Source organism: Notolepis coatsorum (assembly GCF_963971535.1).
Source record: "Notolepis coatsorum genome assembly, chromosome: 1".
Lineage (NCBI taxonomy): Eukaryota > Metazoa > Chordata > Actinopteri > Aulopiformes > Paralepididae > Notolepis > Notolepis coatsorum.
Window position 1 is genome coordinate 296,591,189 of NC_140165.1, and position 17,500 is coordinate 296,608,688.

Below are 17,500 nucleotides of genomic sequence, written 5' to 3' on the forward strand. Positions count from 1 at the left end.
TACACCCCCCCCCCCCCCCCCCCCCCCCCCCCCCCCCCCCCCCCCCCCCCCACACACACAAAAAAAGTTGCAGTAATATTTAGCACACTCAAAACAAACCTGTTCATGGTGATGATTGTGTGTCTTTGAGCTGAAACCATTTGGGCCTTAGCTAGTCAACCAGTCATCCATCGTATTGCTTACCATTGCGTGTGTTGTTACAACATGAACTAGTGTTTATGAAATCACACGTTTGAAATTAAAAGATGGACAAGCGAGAATCCAGTGCTAAAACTGGCTAACTGAAATGCAAGGTAGTGGGAACAACATGTAATGGTAAATCATTTAGTTTCTCATACCAACAGAAATATTTTCTAAAAATATTTTCGGAACATAAATGAATGCACATGGATATCCTTTCTTTTTCCTTTTTTTTTTTTTTTTTTTTTTAATAAAATGAAACCCTTCCAGTGTATTCATTGTCTTGCAGCTCTACTCAAATAGTTGAACAGTCTTGAGATGTTAACCAGGTTTGATATTTGATCCTCAGATACGTTATTCAAATAAAGGTCAAATAAAGTTGATAACTGCTACACCAAATGAGCCTTTACTTTTAGAGTATACTGAAGAAAAGTAATTTGAAATCCTTGCCGTTGTTCATAAACAAAATAGTTAATCTATTTAAAATAAATATGGTATGGAAATATCACAATTTATCACTCTTTTGTTGACGCCATGATCAAAAACATATTTCACAAAGGACATATCTCACACTGAACATGTCTTATGAAATCTTCCTTACGGACACCCAAACACATTAGCAAATTAACATTTAACAAGTTGTCTCTTTTGTTACGTACACCAACGGACTACTGTCAAGAACAATGAGCAACCAATGGTCATATACATTTATGACAGTTTACTAACCAACAAAATTTGAAGTGAGAGAGACCGTTTTGAACATGTATACGTGGTTCACACATGGTAATGTTTTCACTGTCAAAATGGTGGCTAATCTAACAGCTTTTGTCATGTCCAGCATTATCTCTACCTTTACAGGGACGAAAGACTTTACATTGTCCATATATACACGTTTTTACTTCTTTATTTTGTGTTAGTTTTAATTTTTTTTATAAAAGTGTCCCAAGTACGATATGTATCTGGCATACAAATGTTGTATAAATGTTTCTAACAGAAGATTTGTTTGTTTGCATTTTCACAGTTTGGAATAGGAACAAAGGCTGAGTAAAAGCTTACGTTTAATTATTATTTTTTTTTTCTTTTTAATTGGCTGTATAATTGAACATAATGCTAACTCTTCCCGTCCATAGTCGAAGTGGTGCCTTTCCGATGAAGACGATTCTCAGCCACCACCCAACTCCCGACCCCCCCAACACCCCACCCCCTTCGATCCGATAAGACCGCAGGCCTGCTAGACTGACCCACCTAATGACTTTAGTGCTTCAGCTGGTGCTCAGGCGTAACATTAAACTTCCAAAAAATATTGTTGGGGACTACGATGCTCAGCGATAGGTGAATAGCAATGAAGCCCCGCCCGAGGTCAAAGGGGCAAGTCCCTCGGTCTGTCCCTCACGGGCGTTCTGACGTCTCCGCTCCGGGTCTTAGGGATGTCCATCTTCAGGTCGGATCCGTCTCCCAGTGGCGGTGTTCCTGTTACCGAGCCGCTTCTCGATACCTGCTCAATACCTGTTCTGGTGCTCGTAGTGCCACCGGTTGAAATCTATGTTAAACGCCACAATACTGCCAGACGCCATGCCTGTTATCAAAGTCCTGAGGAAGGGGGCGGAAACACAAACAAAGCGTGTGAATATCGACGTTACACTTGGTAAAATAAGAAAAAGACATTCATATATGTACATTTTATATATAATATAATATGTATGTTTAAAAAAATATATATAGTATTATTAGTAACTGGTTGAAATGTCAGAATCGTTTAAAACGGTCAACTAGTGGTCACACAATGACATAATTCATCGCGTATGAATGTGTGAGGAATTATCCGTGAAACGACATAATTGACGTGAGCGCGTAGTTGCCGCTGAGCATTTTTCTCCAGCTAGCGTGAGAGTATTGTGTTAACGGAGAGGTGAACGGAGCCAACATGGAGGTCATCTGAGACCGAGACAGTATTATTACTGCCCTCCACTGACGGCTCAAGTGGCCCATTGAGCCTCCAGTGTCCATCTGCAGGGCACTGTGACCTTACTATGTCCACCAGCGGCTGGCGTGCAGGGAAAGCAGCTGATTTCACAGGGGTCGATCTATTAGTGCTACACCCTCGGGCTTCCACTGTTCAGGGCACAATGAACAGAGGCGCAGCAAAACACCTCCTTTGTACTGATCGTCTGTGTGCATTACCTCGCTTCCACTTAACAAGGAGAAATACCCCCCCACCTGACATTAAGTAAATCAAGGCTTTCTTCAAGTGTTCCATCAACCATAATTCTCTTTGAATGATTAACCCCACCAATATGATTTTATGATATTTATTCTGGATAAATCTTTTTTACTTTTTGAGGCACTAAAAGTGATTATAGTCGTGGCCCTGTGAAGACTGCAATACTGTACAACGTTACAGTGGAACTGAATGAAAGGCCCTTATTGTTGTCAGTCAAGTCTCTTGTCCGCATGTCCTCTCCTAGCCCTGGGTGGGGCTATTCGGTTAGTCATGAGCGTCCTAATGCCGCAGTGTGAATCTATGAAGGATGGGGGGCTGGAAACCGGGCCTGTGTTTGGTAATAAGCCATAGACGTCGCCGCCGCTTCAGGGCTGCGTGGGGGAATAAGCCATAGACATCCACTGTAGCCGCTTCAGGGCTGCGTGGGAGTTGGCTTGGAGGGGGGGGGGGGGGGGGGGCTGCTCGTAGCCCTAGAACAGCCCTGGCCCTGAGCTGCCTCTCTCACAGCCCACCACACTAACTCTACTGATGGTTTAACACAGTGCAGACACAGAGTAAAGCACTAAAAACCACGCTGCTGGCCTGCTGTTGTACTACTGCTGTTGTGTGTGAGTGTGTGTGTGTGTGTGTGTGTGTGTGTGTGTGTGTGTGTGTGCGTGTGTGTGTGTGTGTGTCTGTCCGACTGCTGTGTATTCTTCCAATGCAAGGGCACTTTCAGAACATACCACTGTAATATCTTTGTCTCTATGGCAACGGTAGCTTCTATTTAAAGAAAACAAAGATTGGCCACTGTTCGCATTTTCCAAAATGTGCACTGACAACCATGAAAAACACAGGCAATACTGGTCTTTTCAACACAATCTACATGCACGCCACGCGCGCATGCACACACGCACATGCGTGCCTGTACATGTGCCATGTGCCTGATGCACGCACACAAAAATGTATTCTGTGGTGTACACTGTAAGAAAAAAAGCTGCAAGAAAACGGTAAATGTCTGGCATCAATGGTTTCCAAAGACTTACTGTCAAATGAAAATACATTTACAGATTATAACCTTTATTTAATGGTTAATATTTTGATAAAAGGTCATTTACTGTATTTTTATGGTATTTACACTTAAAGTAGAAAAACAAAGGTAATCTGTAAAATAATACAGTGAATTTCCTGTGATTTAAAAAAAAAATAATTTACAGTGTAGAGCCAGCGACTGACTATTTATGTGGCTTGTGACTAGTGTGGCATGCGCCGACCTCTGATCGTGCGAGAGGTCCATGGCGCGGATGCCGGCGTCGCAGCCGGGGTAGACGTAGAGCTGTTTGAAGTCACAGGCCTGCCACACCTCCACCACGCCGTTGTCCCCTCCGGTGACCAGGTTCTGACCGTCACTGCTCAGGAGGAGGGCCTGGGGGGGGGGGGGGGACAAGGGGCGGAGGTTCAGGAACACAGACGTGAATAACAATAATAACCCATAACTTGTGATGATGACGCGGGCCGGCGAGAGAGACTCTGCTTGCTGCTTACCCGGGAGGAGTCGTTGACCTCCATCTGGGCCAGCAGTTTGCCGTTGATGCTGAAGTTGCAGAAGCGGCCCCGCTCGTAGCAGATGATACAGTGGCCCTCGCTGGAGACCGAGATGAGGCGTGGATACTCACAGCTGTCTGGCCCCTCCAGAGCCCGAAGCAGGTCCCCTGTGATGGTATGAACTAGACACGGGCCCTCTGCCAAGCCGCAACACGCACACGCACACACACACACACACACACACACACACACACACACACACACACACACACACACACACACACACACACACACACAGAAAAGTTAATACATCCACTCTACTGTAGCTTTATTTAATGGTAGCGTCTTTAAGGAACACACCAACATTATGGGAAATGAGCTTACCGTCTTCTCCACTCGTTGTGTTTAAACAATGCAATACAGATTAGCCCTCATTATGTGTCCTTCTCCTCTTCTTTTGAAAACCTTGCTTATTTTGATCTCTCCTAAGGAACTTCCCCCGACCATCTACTGTAGTCAGATAGTCAATATTCTCATATGAAAGTGTTAGCTGTTGGCTAAAAACACCTCTCCTGGAGTTTTAAGCTAGGCTAGTGGTCTGTATCCGCTTCCATTCATCTGTGCTAAACTAGGCTAGCTTGCAGCCGGATAGCTTTCTACTGAACGCACAGAGAGGAAATTGGTATCTATCTTCTTGTCTGACTCTGGAGAAGATGGTAAGCACATTTCTCATAATGCTGATGTGTTCGTTTAAAGCTCTTTCATATTGATCATTTTCATATGAAAATATTGACTATCTGACTACAGTAATAGGTCAGGGGAAGTCCCTTAGGAGAGATCAAAATAAGCAAGGTTTTCAAAAGAAGAGGAGAAGGACACATAATGAGGGCTAATCTTTATTGCATTGTTTAAACACAACTAGTCTCGCATTGCCAGACCTATCTCCACACTTACTGTAGAGAAGGGTGTGGCAGAACCCATTATCATCACGCACGAAAGGGTATGGTTCTCAACCTTTTTGGTTTGTGACCCCTATAAATGCCTGTCGCGACCCCCCCACATAGACAAGCACAGACAAAATGGTGAACTTTGACACAAAATTTAGCCTTTTCAGGCTATTTAACTTGATTAATGATTAATGGTCGGAATAGGGCTGTAGACATCTTATTAAAGAAGAAAAATACCAAAGATTATAAACAAGATAATGTATACGTATATCGTTTCATGACCGACCCAAAATCGTCCTGTGACCCCATTGGGGGTCCCGAGAGAACCTCTGGTCTAGGTGCTAAGCCCAGGATGCAGTGACGATGCCCTTTAGGAATAGTTTCTGAGGGGAGAATGTTTCTTTGTCAAAGTTTTCCATCCTGAGTGTAGCGTGCTAGCTAGCTCAAAGACTTGTCGTCGCTCCTAGAGACAAGGTGCCATGCCATGAGGTTCAGTATTCTTAACTTTTGGATGGTTGAGAAGGCATTTTTTGGGTACCCCTTCAGTAATGTTAAAATGATGAATGTCTACGTCTTGGGTTTTACTGAATATGCTTAGCATGGTTACTTTCAGGAAGTGGATTTATACTTACTCAAAAATTACAATACAAGGTGTGACTTAACTCTACATCTATCACGGAAGTAGCCAATTTATGTGGACAATGCGCCTTTCAAGTGTAAGTATATTAACTGTTTACTTTTGTCTGTTCATCTCAAATGATGGCCAAACAAGTTAGACGCTACATATTGCTACTGCCGACACTAATGACATGCAATGTGATTTTCTTTACGATGACACAGGACAGGAACACAATTTAACTTCCCCACTGCACAGTATGATCAGATGTTTTGGGTTAGTAGCTTCTGTCTGATTGTGTAGGCACAGAGATTTCCAACACGGTAAGGCTATTTAAAAAATAGTAACAGACGGCAGTGTTGCCAGATGGGAAATGTCCAATTGTCGTCCCAGAGGCTTAAGATTATATATTATTTTGTACAAATACGATAATTATCACACATCTGGCAACACTGACGCACAGAGAGGAAAAGGGGAGGAGAATTCTTGCTGAAATAGTTGGGCCAATGGGAGGCTAATAATGCAACATCCTGTGACTCAGACTAAAAGAGCTGGAAAGCCCACTTGGTTGGAAACGTGTTTGTAGGATTCCTGCTAATGCTAACTCTGCCTGACACAGTATGTTAGCATTTTACAGGTCCTATTTTGACTTTTTGGAACACACAAAATCATCAGGGATGATTCAATGTTTTCCTGGTTAGTGTTAGGTTGGTTAAGGTGAGGGAAAAGCATGGTTAAGGGTCGGTTCAGGCGGTGGTTATAAAAGTTTATGTTGGCGCATCTGCATAAAGCACAGAGCGCAGAGAATCGGGTTCAATTCCCGGTGTCAGCGGTACCTCCGGCTTGGTCAATCGTCCCTACGCACACAACTGGCAGTGTTCGTGGGTGGGAAGCCGGTGGGTTATACGAGTCCTGGTCGTTGGGAGGGGATCTGGGGGTTAGATAGTGCGAAACTCTGCACGTGTTATGCTCTCCCAATGAAACTCCTAGCTGTCGGGTGAAAAGAAGCAGCTGGCGACTCCACATGTATCAGAGGAGGCATGTGGTAGTCTACTCCCTCCCCAGAATGACAGTAGGCTAGGGCAGCATGTGGTAGTCTACACCCTCCCCAGAACGACAGTAGGGTAGCATAACGACCAGGAGATAATTGGCATAATGACAAAATTGGGGGATGGGTGAAAAGGCAAAAAGGCAACAAAAAAGAAATGTACTTTAGGCAGTACAACCAGCTAGTTGAATCAATATTTTGAACCAAATGTCAACCATGTGACATTTTAAAAATGTCAGTATGTATCGTCTCAATTTGACATCAACATGTGACATTTTCAAAATGAATATAATAATCATATTAGCCGACATATTTTGAGGTACGCAAACGTCAAAATAGGATAGTTAGCAACACATATAATCCTCCTAATCCTAAACTGTAAAGGACAAAATTACTGGTTAACGTCAAAGGAGAAAGAAAAGGGGCCAACACGTTTGAAACACTTGAAAGGAGTCATCTGAAAGGCCCTCTCCTGCCACCAGGAGGCCAGGGGGACTCAGGAGAGCAGACTACCTTTGGCTCCGCTGATGACCAGGCCCAGCTCAGCGCAGACAGACACGCACACCACCTCATGGTCGTGACCCGTCAGAACAGCCCGTGGCGCCGGGTAGTCACCTGAAAGAGACACAGAGATATAGACCTTTTCAGTGGAAGTGCGTAGCCACAGGGGAACTATCCACAGGGGAACTAGTCAGCTATTGTTTTAGCAAAACACAGCAATGGGAAATAAACTATTTATGTTTGAAGTTTGTACAAATCCAAAACTAGTCGCATTTAATGTAATACCTCACAAACGAAGACAGAAATAGGTATATGTGGATAGGTAACTGTATATATATATATTTATTCTCACCACATAATATATCTATCCACACCTGTCTGTATAGTCCTTTTACATATCTGTAGATAGTATATGTACATATCCTATTCTTACTAATGCCACTGGACAGTATGACATACTGTCTTTATACCTGTATCACTGTACATAATAATAATATAACTCTGTACATACATCTTATTAGCACTACACTCAGTAGTACTAATTTGTATATTTTGTACCCAGTTTAATCACCTTGCTCAACATATTGCTGTTGCACTTTACTGCTACATTTGCACTCTGGTTGGATGCAAAACCTCTTTTCATTGTACTGTACTTGTGCTGTATAATGACAATACATTTGAATAATAATAAAAAAAAAAAAAAAAATGTAAGTCAATATTTGCTGCTCGGCAGCCACGGATCGGAATGTCTCTGTCTGTAACGCTCCAAGTGAACATCCGGCCTTCGTTAGGCAATAAAAACACAGACGTATTGAGTGTGACACACATCTGCTGGCAGAGAGGTCCCTTTTAATTGTCATGTAAATGGTGGGACTCCCAGTGATGGCAGCCAAGCCACTTGATTCCGTCCCGCGTGTCACATGATTAATGACGGCGGGGGGAGAGGTTAGTGAGGGGAGTTTCACGGCACCTGGAGCCTCCGTCTGAAGGACCCAGAGCTCTCCAGTGCTGCCACAACACTGCCCGCAGAGAAGTACGTAATCTAGGATGTCATTCCAGATGCTTGTGTTTGATTATTCTGTAGTTGCTACAAGCAAATAATACATTGTTCTTTTACGAGTGTGCTACACATCTTGTATTGTCTTTTTATTTAATTGTTTTTCCCGCTGTGAAGCACTTTGAGCTGCAATTCTTGTATGAAAGGTGTTATACAAATAAAGTTGTTTATTATTATTATTATTATTATTATTATTATTATTATTATTATTATTATTATTATTATTATTATTATTATTATTATTATTATTATTATTATTATTATTATTATTATTATTATTATTATTATTGTATTGTAGGTAAATGGTGCATTTTATAAATGGTGCATTTTATCCAATGCAGTTTTGTTCCACTGGTTGAAAAAACCATCAGCTCAGAACTCAGCAGAATCTGCACCTGGCTTGCTGATAACAAACTATCATTACACCTGGGTAAAACAGAGTCCATTCTCTTCGGATCAAATAACAAACTCAGCAAGACCGACGGCTTCTCAGTTACAGTGGGTGACAATATTGTCACAAGGAAAGATGAAATTACCGACCTAGGTTCCATCCTAGAGGCAAATCTTTCCAAGGTAATAAAAAAAGTCAACCAACGAACTAGATTCTTGTACCGGATCTCCTCTCTGGTAAACAAGAATACCCTGAAGACTCTACCCTAACGCCCTACCCAAAGCTGTAAAGGAATGTGAATCCCTACCCACATTCAAAACCGCTCTAAAAGAGCACCTACGGGAGGCTGCAATTCAAAACTGGCCACCGTAAATGTCCAAACCCCCCCACCCCCACCCCCTCCTAATAGACAGTCTCCTCCCCACCGCATGTATATATTCTCTCCCCACCGTATGTATATTTCTCTCCCACCCACCCACCCGCTCCTAATGTACAGTCTCCTCCCCCTCATCCCTCATATGTATATACTCTCTGTCAGGATATATGGGTAACAGTACTGTATATTTGCATATCATATATGTCACAAATGTAACAGTACTATATACCTGTATGTCATGTATGTCCCTATGCCATAAATGTCATGATGTCATGTATGTTGTGTATGTCATAAATGTCACTATGAATTGAAAATGGGGGACCCTGATGTAAACAAGACAAACGTCTTTCTCTGGTCTGCCCCTTAACAATTGTATTGTACCCATTCTGCAATCTGTTAATAAAGTTTTCATTCATTCATTCATTCATTCATTCATTCACTCATTTTACCCATTCACTCACACATTCACTCACACATTTACACACCGATGGCGGAGGCAACCATGCAGGGTGCCAACCTGCTCATTGGGAGCAGTTAGGGGTTGAGTGTCTTGCTCAAGGACACTTCGACACGCTACCCGGGAGGAAGCGGGTATCAAACCGGGAAGCTCTGGATTACCAGACGACTGCTCCACCTCCCGAGCCACTGTCGCCCCTACTAGGAGCACTAGCACTACTAGTACTTGTTTTAGATTGAATAAAAGTATACCTAGTTTGGTTTGTAGGTTAAAGGAACACTCCAACATTTTGGGGAATTAGCTTATTTGCCATCTACCCTGGAGTTAGACAAGAAGATGCATACCCTTTTCTTCTCTGTGCATGCAGTAGGAGTAGGAAGACGTTGGGAACTAGGCTAATGGAGGAACCTACTTCCAGTGACTGACGCTAAGCTAGGCTAACGGTGCGCATCTTCCTACTCCTACTGCATGCACAGAGAAGAAAAAAGGTATGTATCTTCTTGTCTAACTCCAGGGTAGATGGCAAATAAGCTAATTTCCCAAAATATTGGGGTTTTCCTTTAATCGGTTTGAATTTAGAATTGTAAAACAGGGAAATTGCTTTTATTTCTTCCAGCCAAACACAGTTTTGATAGTCGAGAGCGAACATCTGAAGGTCTGAACAGCCATGTTTACTTCCACGTTTGAAAGTAGTCTATGAAGCTCTCGATCAGAGAATCAATCTATAACTACTTATTATGTGACTTTCCTAGAAGAAACATCTCTTCCTGAAGCACGTAGAGTAACAGAATTAGGGTCAATGCTGTGCGCCTCCCTAGGGGGTTAAATGTGCCACTTCACAATAATGAATGCAGTCAGTGAAATGAGTCAGTGAGCTTACCATATGGAAACATTCCTACATAAACAGCAAACTCATACTGTATGTCAATTAATGAGTTGGCGTCCCTTCACGTAAGTTCACCGTTCTGATGTATCCATCTTTATGACAATAACTTCTTGATGGATGTTGTGGACAGGTGTCAGACCCCTTGGTTATGCCCCCCCCCCCCCCCACCATCGGTACATCACCTCTGCAGGCCACAGTGTGAGCGTCAGTGAGCTGGGCTGTGATCGATGCAGCTCAGCCCCCCTCCAGAGAGCAGGACCTGAGCGCGGCTGTCAGTCCCGGTGCCCGGTGCTGAGAGGGCTGAATGGGACATGTGTCAGAAAGGGCCCCCGGAGGGAACAGGGACCTAGTGCAGCTCACCTACCCCGACAAAAGATTCAATCACCCCGCAGCCGAGGATCTCAGTCCCCCCCCCCCCCCCCAGAGCCCTCGGGACCTGCTGAAGCCAGCCGCCACAATTACCCCGGTGCAAATATCCCCCCGCGCACCACCAGCATGACGGACCGGGGTCTGAGAAGCGGGGGGCCGTGATTGAGCTGGAAGTTATTTTAATTATTACACATTTAGGACACATACTGCCTTTTGAGGTGCGGGTGAAATCAATTTCTCGGGGTGCACGTCGTGTCTGCAAGCTGGGGGGGGGGGGGGTGGGGTGGGGGGCTGCTGCTACATATTCACACAACCTTCATCTGTCTTTGTGGAAAGTATAATAGGCATGAAATCACCAGAGTGAGACTCATGGATATGATCCTTTAATGACGGTGATGAGGGGGGGGGGGGGGGGATAAGTAATGGGAATAAGGAGTACTTTATTAGTATTCCACATGTGTATGTATTCTTTAATGTGTTTTCTTTGTTTTTTACAAGGTTGATTCGAAGGCTATCTGATGCTATGGGCAGCGGGTGGCGTGAAATACTTATTATTATGTATTTCAAATGTATCATTCAAATGTGTATCTGTGTGTCTGAGCTATGCAATGAAGTTGACCACGGTTAACAATATTCGGTCGACTTTGAGCAGGTTCTCCATTCACCGCGGAGTCTGGCTTCCTGACCGTTTAGCGCCTCGCAGTGCGTCGCGCATGGAAAAATACCTAAAACGGCCTCGCATAAAACACAGTCTATGCCGACGACACAACGCAGTACACGGTAATGTTCACCGCCTTCGATGATCTCATGTTTCATCGTTTCCCAGAGACAATACCATCGACTCTCCTTCCCCCTTTGTCTGTTCCGCGTGCATGGAGAGCGCCAGCGGTGTGAATACCACGGGAATAGTGTTTTCCCGCCGCAGCAACACGAGTGCTATTGCCCCCTGCTAATTGGAGGCAACCAAGCTGAAATTCTTAATTAACTGTCTGAGCCTCAGTGAAGTTAATTAGAAAACGCACTCACACCTAAACCGCAGCTCCTAGAGGATGTGACACTCCAGAACCACCAGATCTTCTCGCCGGCACGTTTCTGCACCCGGTAATTCTCTCATTACATCGCTTTCGAGAGGGGGGTTAAAAAAAATAACAAAAGAACACCATATTTTCCCTTTTCCCAGTTTGGATGTGACACCAACCAACGACTGTCGCCGCTGCTGCCCACGCGTCTTGATGGATTGTTTGTTTTGAAAGCGGCCAATCAGCGGAAGCGAGGGAACTAGAATGAACGACGCAGGAGGAACCGCGCGCTGGGGGTTCACTGCCGAGACATCTGGAGTCCTCGACTTGAAAGCAACACATGCGCGAACACACAAGCACACACACACACACACACACTCACACTCACACACACACACATAACTGAATGGACCTCACCGCTGCATCATAGTGCAAATTATCCTCTTTCCGTCTCCCGTCGTTATTCGATTTCAAGAAAAACAAACCTTTATTCCTCCCCCACTTCTGATCAAAGGCTGTTGCTTCCCGTAGAACTCGAGGGGAATATATGTTTTACACCAATATACCCTGTGTACCTTGTACCTTTTACATTTCACCCAGGGACTGTAATTCATTAGTGAAATAGAAGCCCTTGTTAAAAGAGTTTCCTTATTCGCCCTTGTCCAGAGGGCAAGGCTACTTGCTGCGTTTTTGTTGCAGAGTATCAGGGGGTCCAGCTGTTACAGTTTTGTGTGTGTGCGTGTGCGTGCGCGCGCGCGTGTGTGTGTGTGTGTGTGTGTGCGTGCGTTCAGGTGTGTGTGTGTGTGTGTGTGTGTGTGTGTGTGTGTGTGTGTGTGTGTGTGTGTGTGTGTGTGTGTGTGTGTGTGTGTGTGTGTGTGTGTGTGTGTGTGTGTGTGTGTGTGTGTGTGTGTGTGTGTGTGTGTGTGTGTGTGTGTGTGTGTGTGTGTGTGTGTGTGTGTGTGTATGGTCAGGTAATCCACATGTAGCCCAGATAACCCCCTCAGGCTTTGAGTGTGCATGAATGCATGCATGTGTGTTTGTTAGAGTATGTGTTTGTTACAATGTGTGTTTGTTACAATGTGTGTTTGTTACAGTGTGTGTTTGTTAGAATAATGTGTTTGTTACAATGTGTGTTTGTTACAGTGTGTGACACTACTGCAGTCGGGTGTTATTATAGGGACACTATTATAGTTGGGGTGTGTATTATTATTATTCTGTTCTTGGGGTTGTGTGTCTACTGTTTCAAGTTTCAAGTTTCTTTAATAGTTGTCATACAGAAGTACAGAATACTTTCATACAAAATGCTTCTTACTGTTACGCTCCAGAGACTGTGCTAGACAAGATAGTATCAAATAACATAGTATAGCATGTAATTTAGAAGAAGAAAATGAGGTCACAGTGTTCGGTATATACATTATATACATATACACATACACATATATATACATATATACATACATTCTATACTGTGGGTGTGTTTTCATGTTTTATTGTGTGTGTAAGTGTGTCTGAATCGGCCCATGTTCAACTCAGAAAACACCAGCCTTGTTCTTTCTTTCATTTGACGCACAACTTAAAAGATATGATTGTTGACATTTCCGTGGGACCAAACGAAGAAACAGGCAGTCCTACAGGTAGTTTTGATGGCAGTCCTACAGGTAGTTTTTGATGGCGAACAGATGGTGCGCCTAGGCGGAGCACGCTGAATCAATGGAGCTCATAACATAAAGATTTGACATGATATTAATATCTGTATATTATAAATATCTGTGTCCAGCTCATTATCTATGCTTTCCTGAATTCATATTCGAATTCAGGCTCAAGTGTGTATTATTTTCTGTTCCTAGGGTTGTGTGTCTACATGTATTCTTACTGTTATTAGGGTTGTGTGTCTAGGTGTGTATTCTTATGGTTATTAGGGTTGTGTGTCTAGGTGTGTATCCTTACTGTTATTGGGGTTGTGTGTCCAGGTGTGTATTCTTATGGTTATTGGGGTTGTGTGTCTAGGTGTGTATTCTTACTGTTATTAGGGTTGTGCTTCTAGGTGTGTATTATTACTGTTATTAGGGTTGTGTGTCCAGGTGTGTATTCTTACTGTTATTAGGGTTGTGTGTCCAGGTGTGTATCCTTACTGTTATTGGGGTTGTGTGTCCAGGTGTGTATCCTTACTGTTATTAGGGTTGTGTGTCTAGGTGTATATTCTTACTGTTATTAGGGTTGTGCTTCTAGGTGTGTATTATTACTGTTATTAGGGTTGTGTGTCCAGGTGTGTATCCTTACTGTTATTAGGGTTGTGTGTCTAGGTGTGTATCCTTACTGTTATTAGGGTTGTGTGTCTAGGTGTGTATCCTTACTGTTATTGGGGTTGTGTGTCTACGTGTGTATTCTTACTGTTATTAGGGTTGTGTGTCCAGGTGTGTATTCTCACTGTTATTAGGGTTGTGTGTCCAGGTGTGTATCCTTACTGTTATTGGGGTTGTGTGTCTAGGTGTGTATCCTTACTGTTATTGGGGTTGTGTGTCTAGGTGTGTATTCTTACTGTTATTAGGGTTGTGTGTCCAGGTGTGTATTATTACTGTTATTAGGGTTGTGTGTCCAGGTGTGTATTCTTACTGTTATTGGGGTTGTGTGTCCAGGTGTGTATTCTTACTGTTATTAGGGTTGTGTGTCCAGGTGTGTATTCTTACTGTTATTAGGGTTGTGTGTCCAGGTGTGTATTCTTACTGTTATTAGGGTTGTGTGTCCAGGTGTGTATTCTTACTGTTATTAGGGTTGTGTGTCCAGGTGTGTATTCTTACTGTTATTGGGGTTGTGTGTCCAGGTGTGTATTCTTACTGTTATTGGGGTTGTGTGTCCAGGTGTGTATTCTTACTGTTATTGGGGTTGTGTGTCTAGGTGTGTATTCTTACTGTTATTGGGGTTGTGTGTCCAGGTGTGTATTCTTACTGTTATTGGGGTTGTGTGTCTAGGTGTGTATTCCTACTGTTATTAGGGTTGTGTGTCCAGGTGTGTATCCTTACTGTTATTAGGGTTGTGCGTCTAGGTGTGTATTCTTACTGTTATTGGGGTTGTGTGTCCAGGTGTGTATCCTTACTGTTATTGGGGTTGTGCGTCTAGGTGTGTATCCTTACTGTTATTGGGGTTGTGTGTCCAGGTGTGTATCCTTACTGTTATTGGGGTTGTGTGTCCAGGTGTGTATCCTTACTGTTATTGGGGTTGTGTGTCTAGGTGTGTATTCCTACTGTTATTAGGGTTGTGTGTCCAGGTGTGTATCCTTACTGTTATTAGGGTTGTGTGTCTAGGTGTGTATTCTTACTGTTATTGGGGTTGTGCGTCTAGGTGTGTATCCTTACTGTTATTGGGGTTGTGTGTCCAGGTGTGTATCCTTACTGTTATTGGGGTTGTGTGTCTAGGTGTGTATTCTTACTGTTATTGGGGTTGTGTGTCCAGGTGTGTATCCTTACTGTTATTGGGGTTGTGTGTCTAGGTGTGTATCCTTACTGTTATTGGGGTTGTCTCCGATGATGTGGTGTCGTCCGCTCCAGTACCACAGCAGCAGGGTGGCGTCCCTGGAGCCAGAGACGATGTAGCAGTCTCCCCCGATGTAGGACTCTGACCTGGACAGACACGTCACCACGTCCCAGTGACCGAACACGATCTGGGTCAGCTTCCCTAGAGGGGCAGAGGGACGGGCACACATACTGTATACAGAGATGCTGTGAGGGTCGTCGATGATTTCTATATCAGTCTCTCATATTTGTGTACGTTTTAGTTTTGTATATTGTATATCTTGTATAGTGTTTGGTCTTTATTCTTTTACTTTTTACGGCATGAAGTACAATTTCAGGAGGGTCATGCAGAACCAAGCATTTTACTATAATGTACATGTACCATATATGTGACAAATAAAGCAAAACTTCAAACCTATATAAAAAAACAGGGCTGTCAATATATATATATATATATATTATTTTTTACTCTTTTTGACCCCAATCGCCTCCCATACTTACTTCCTCCTGGTGGCTGGTGTGTTATGTTTACATTCCTGGATCACTCTCTGACATACAGTACAGTACAGTACAGTACAGTACAGTACAGTTCAGTACAGTACAGTACAGTACAGGGAGAATAGTAACGTGACTAGACATCCCCTGAATGTCTTGTTTCACAAAGTTTGCGAACAGACTTATGGTTTAAACCAAGTTGTATGCAGTGATGCATGGTCTTTCCCAGTGGAACTTAAAGGGAAGTTAAAGTTACACAGGTTGAGCTACACTATGCTTGCTAAATGCTAACGTTAGATAGCAGCAACAGATTGTCCGAAGGAGCCGTCTGCCAACAAAGATATTGTTTCATCAGAGAACAAATTCATTCACAAAATGGATCATCATTCAACGTTACCGAAGACTCCTGTGACCGGTAAGTCGTACTTACTTTCCCTAACCATTTTGTGACCGCAGCCCCTAGAGTACAGACAGCATTTTGTTACATTAACGTTTACACATTTACACGCATATATCGATCTTTATACGGCTCTGGATTTGGACATTTAATGTGGAGAAATCCCAGGAAGTTAGCAAAATTGCAAGCCCCCACAAATATTGCAGAGTTTGGTTGAATTTAAATAAAGATTTCATGGAGGGACTGCTATATGATAAATCCCCTGTAATAGAATCCTCAACTGTGAAGTTATTACTGGGTTTGTTTTCACCATCTGGTTTCCAACTCTTTTGAAAGTGATTATAGGTTTTGGGTGTTGAAAATGCAGTTTATATAGTCAAGTTGCATCGAACAGTTCCACAGTTGTAATTGTCATACACAGTATGTTGAACCTGCACAATGGAAGATTGAGACACCTTGTGACCATCAGAGGTAACTGTATCTTGTTAGAACATGGCAGATCAGAGTAAACGGCAACTCAAAAGACATTCCTTCAAGCAATGTAACTTTGGGCACCATTTTACATTTGTGTTGTTCACAGTTTATGCTCAAGACTAGAAATGTTAGGGCGGCTAAGTGGCGCAGTGGGCAAGGCGCTCGCCACTAATGCAGGAGATGCTGGGTTCAGAATCAGGAAGCGACAAGGGCAGCTGAGAGATTGCGCTGTGCAGGTGAAAAGATGCGACAGCTGCCTCCTCGTGTACCGGAGGGGACGCGTGATGCAAGGCTTCGTCCACATTGCAGCCGGCTTGTGGGAGGCATGGCCTAACAGCGTTCGAGACAGGGGAGGGTAGAATTGGACAATACGAAAATTGGGATGGGAGAAAAATAGAAAATGGGAGAAAAAGTAGATAAAAAAAAAGACTAGAAATGTTTTTGGGCCACTGGTGGTGCCGGACCAGAAGACCTCGTATGGGTAATGTCACTGTTTCGTGCATTGATGAGTTTTTTTCCCGATGGCTTCCTCTTGTTCAGCCTAACTTGGCCTAACTCCAGGATTTTGCAGTGGTGGAATAAGTACTCCTTTACTTAAGTAAAAGTAGAAATACCCAGATAAATGAGTACACTGGTAAAAGTAAAAGTACTCCATAAAAGTAGAGAAGTATTTGCTATTGAGCTATTGAGCATTCAAGCCTCGATCCATTGACATCTATAGGTTATGTTAAAGTGGTATGTGGTCCAGTTATGTTGCTCTGATTAAAGGTTATGTTAAAGTGGTATGTGGTCCAGTTATGCTGCTCTGATTAAAGGTTATGTTAAAGTGGTATGTGGTCCAGTTATGCTGCTCTGATTAAAGGTTATGTTAAAGTGGTATGTGGTCCAGTTATGCTGCTCTGATTAAAGGTTATGTTAAAGTGGTATGTGGTCCAGTTATGCTACTCTGATTAAAGGTTATGTTAAAGTGGTATGTGGTCCAGTTATGCTGCTCTGATTAAAGGTTATGTTAAAGTGGTATGTGGTCCAGTTA

The 17,500-nt window shown here is 43.2% G+C and overlaps 1 protein-coding gene across 1 annotated transcript in view; it reads right to left on the bottom strand.

Moving 5' to 3' along the window:
• Positions 1-1,559: 1,559 nt before the first annotated feature.
• Positions 1,560-17,500, bottom strand: part of LOC311225271 (neurobeachin-like) — a gene marked incomplete at its 5' end in the record, with an annotated part of 544,672 nt that continues 528,731 nt past the window's right edge. The window contains 5 exon segments of the mRNA XM_084310493.1: positions 1,560-1,770; positions 3,655-3,806; positions 3,926-4,122; positions 7,050-7,151; positions 15,094-15,264. Coding sequence (XP_084166619.1) covers positions 1,680-1,770; positions 3,655-3,806; positions 3,926-4,122; positions 7,050-7,151; positions 15,094-15,264 — 713 coding nt within the window. The 3' untranslated portion in view covers positions 1,560-1,679.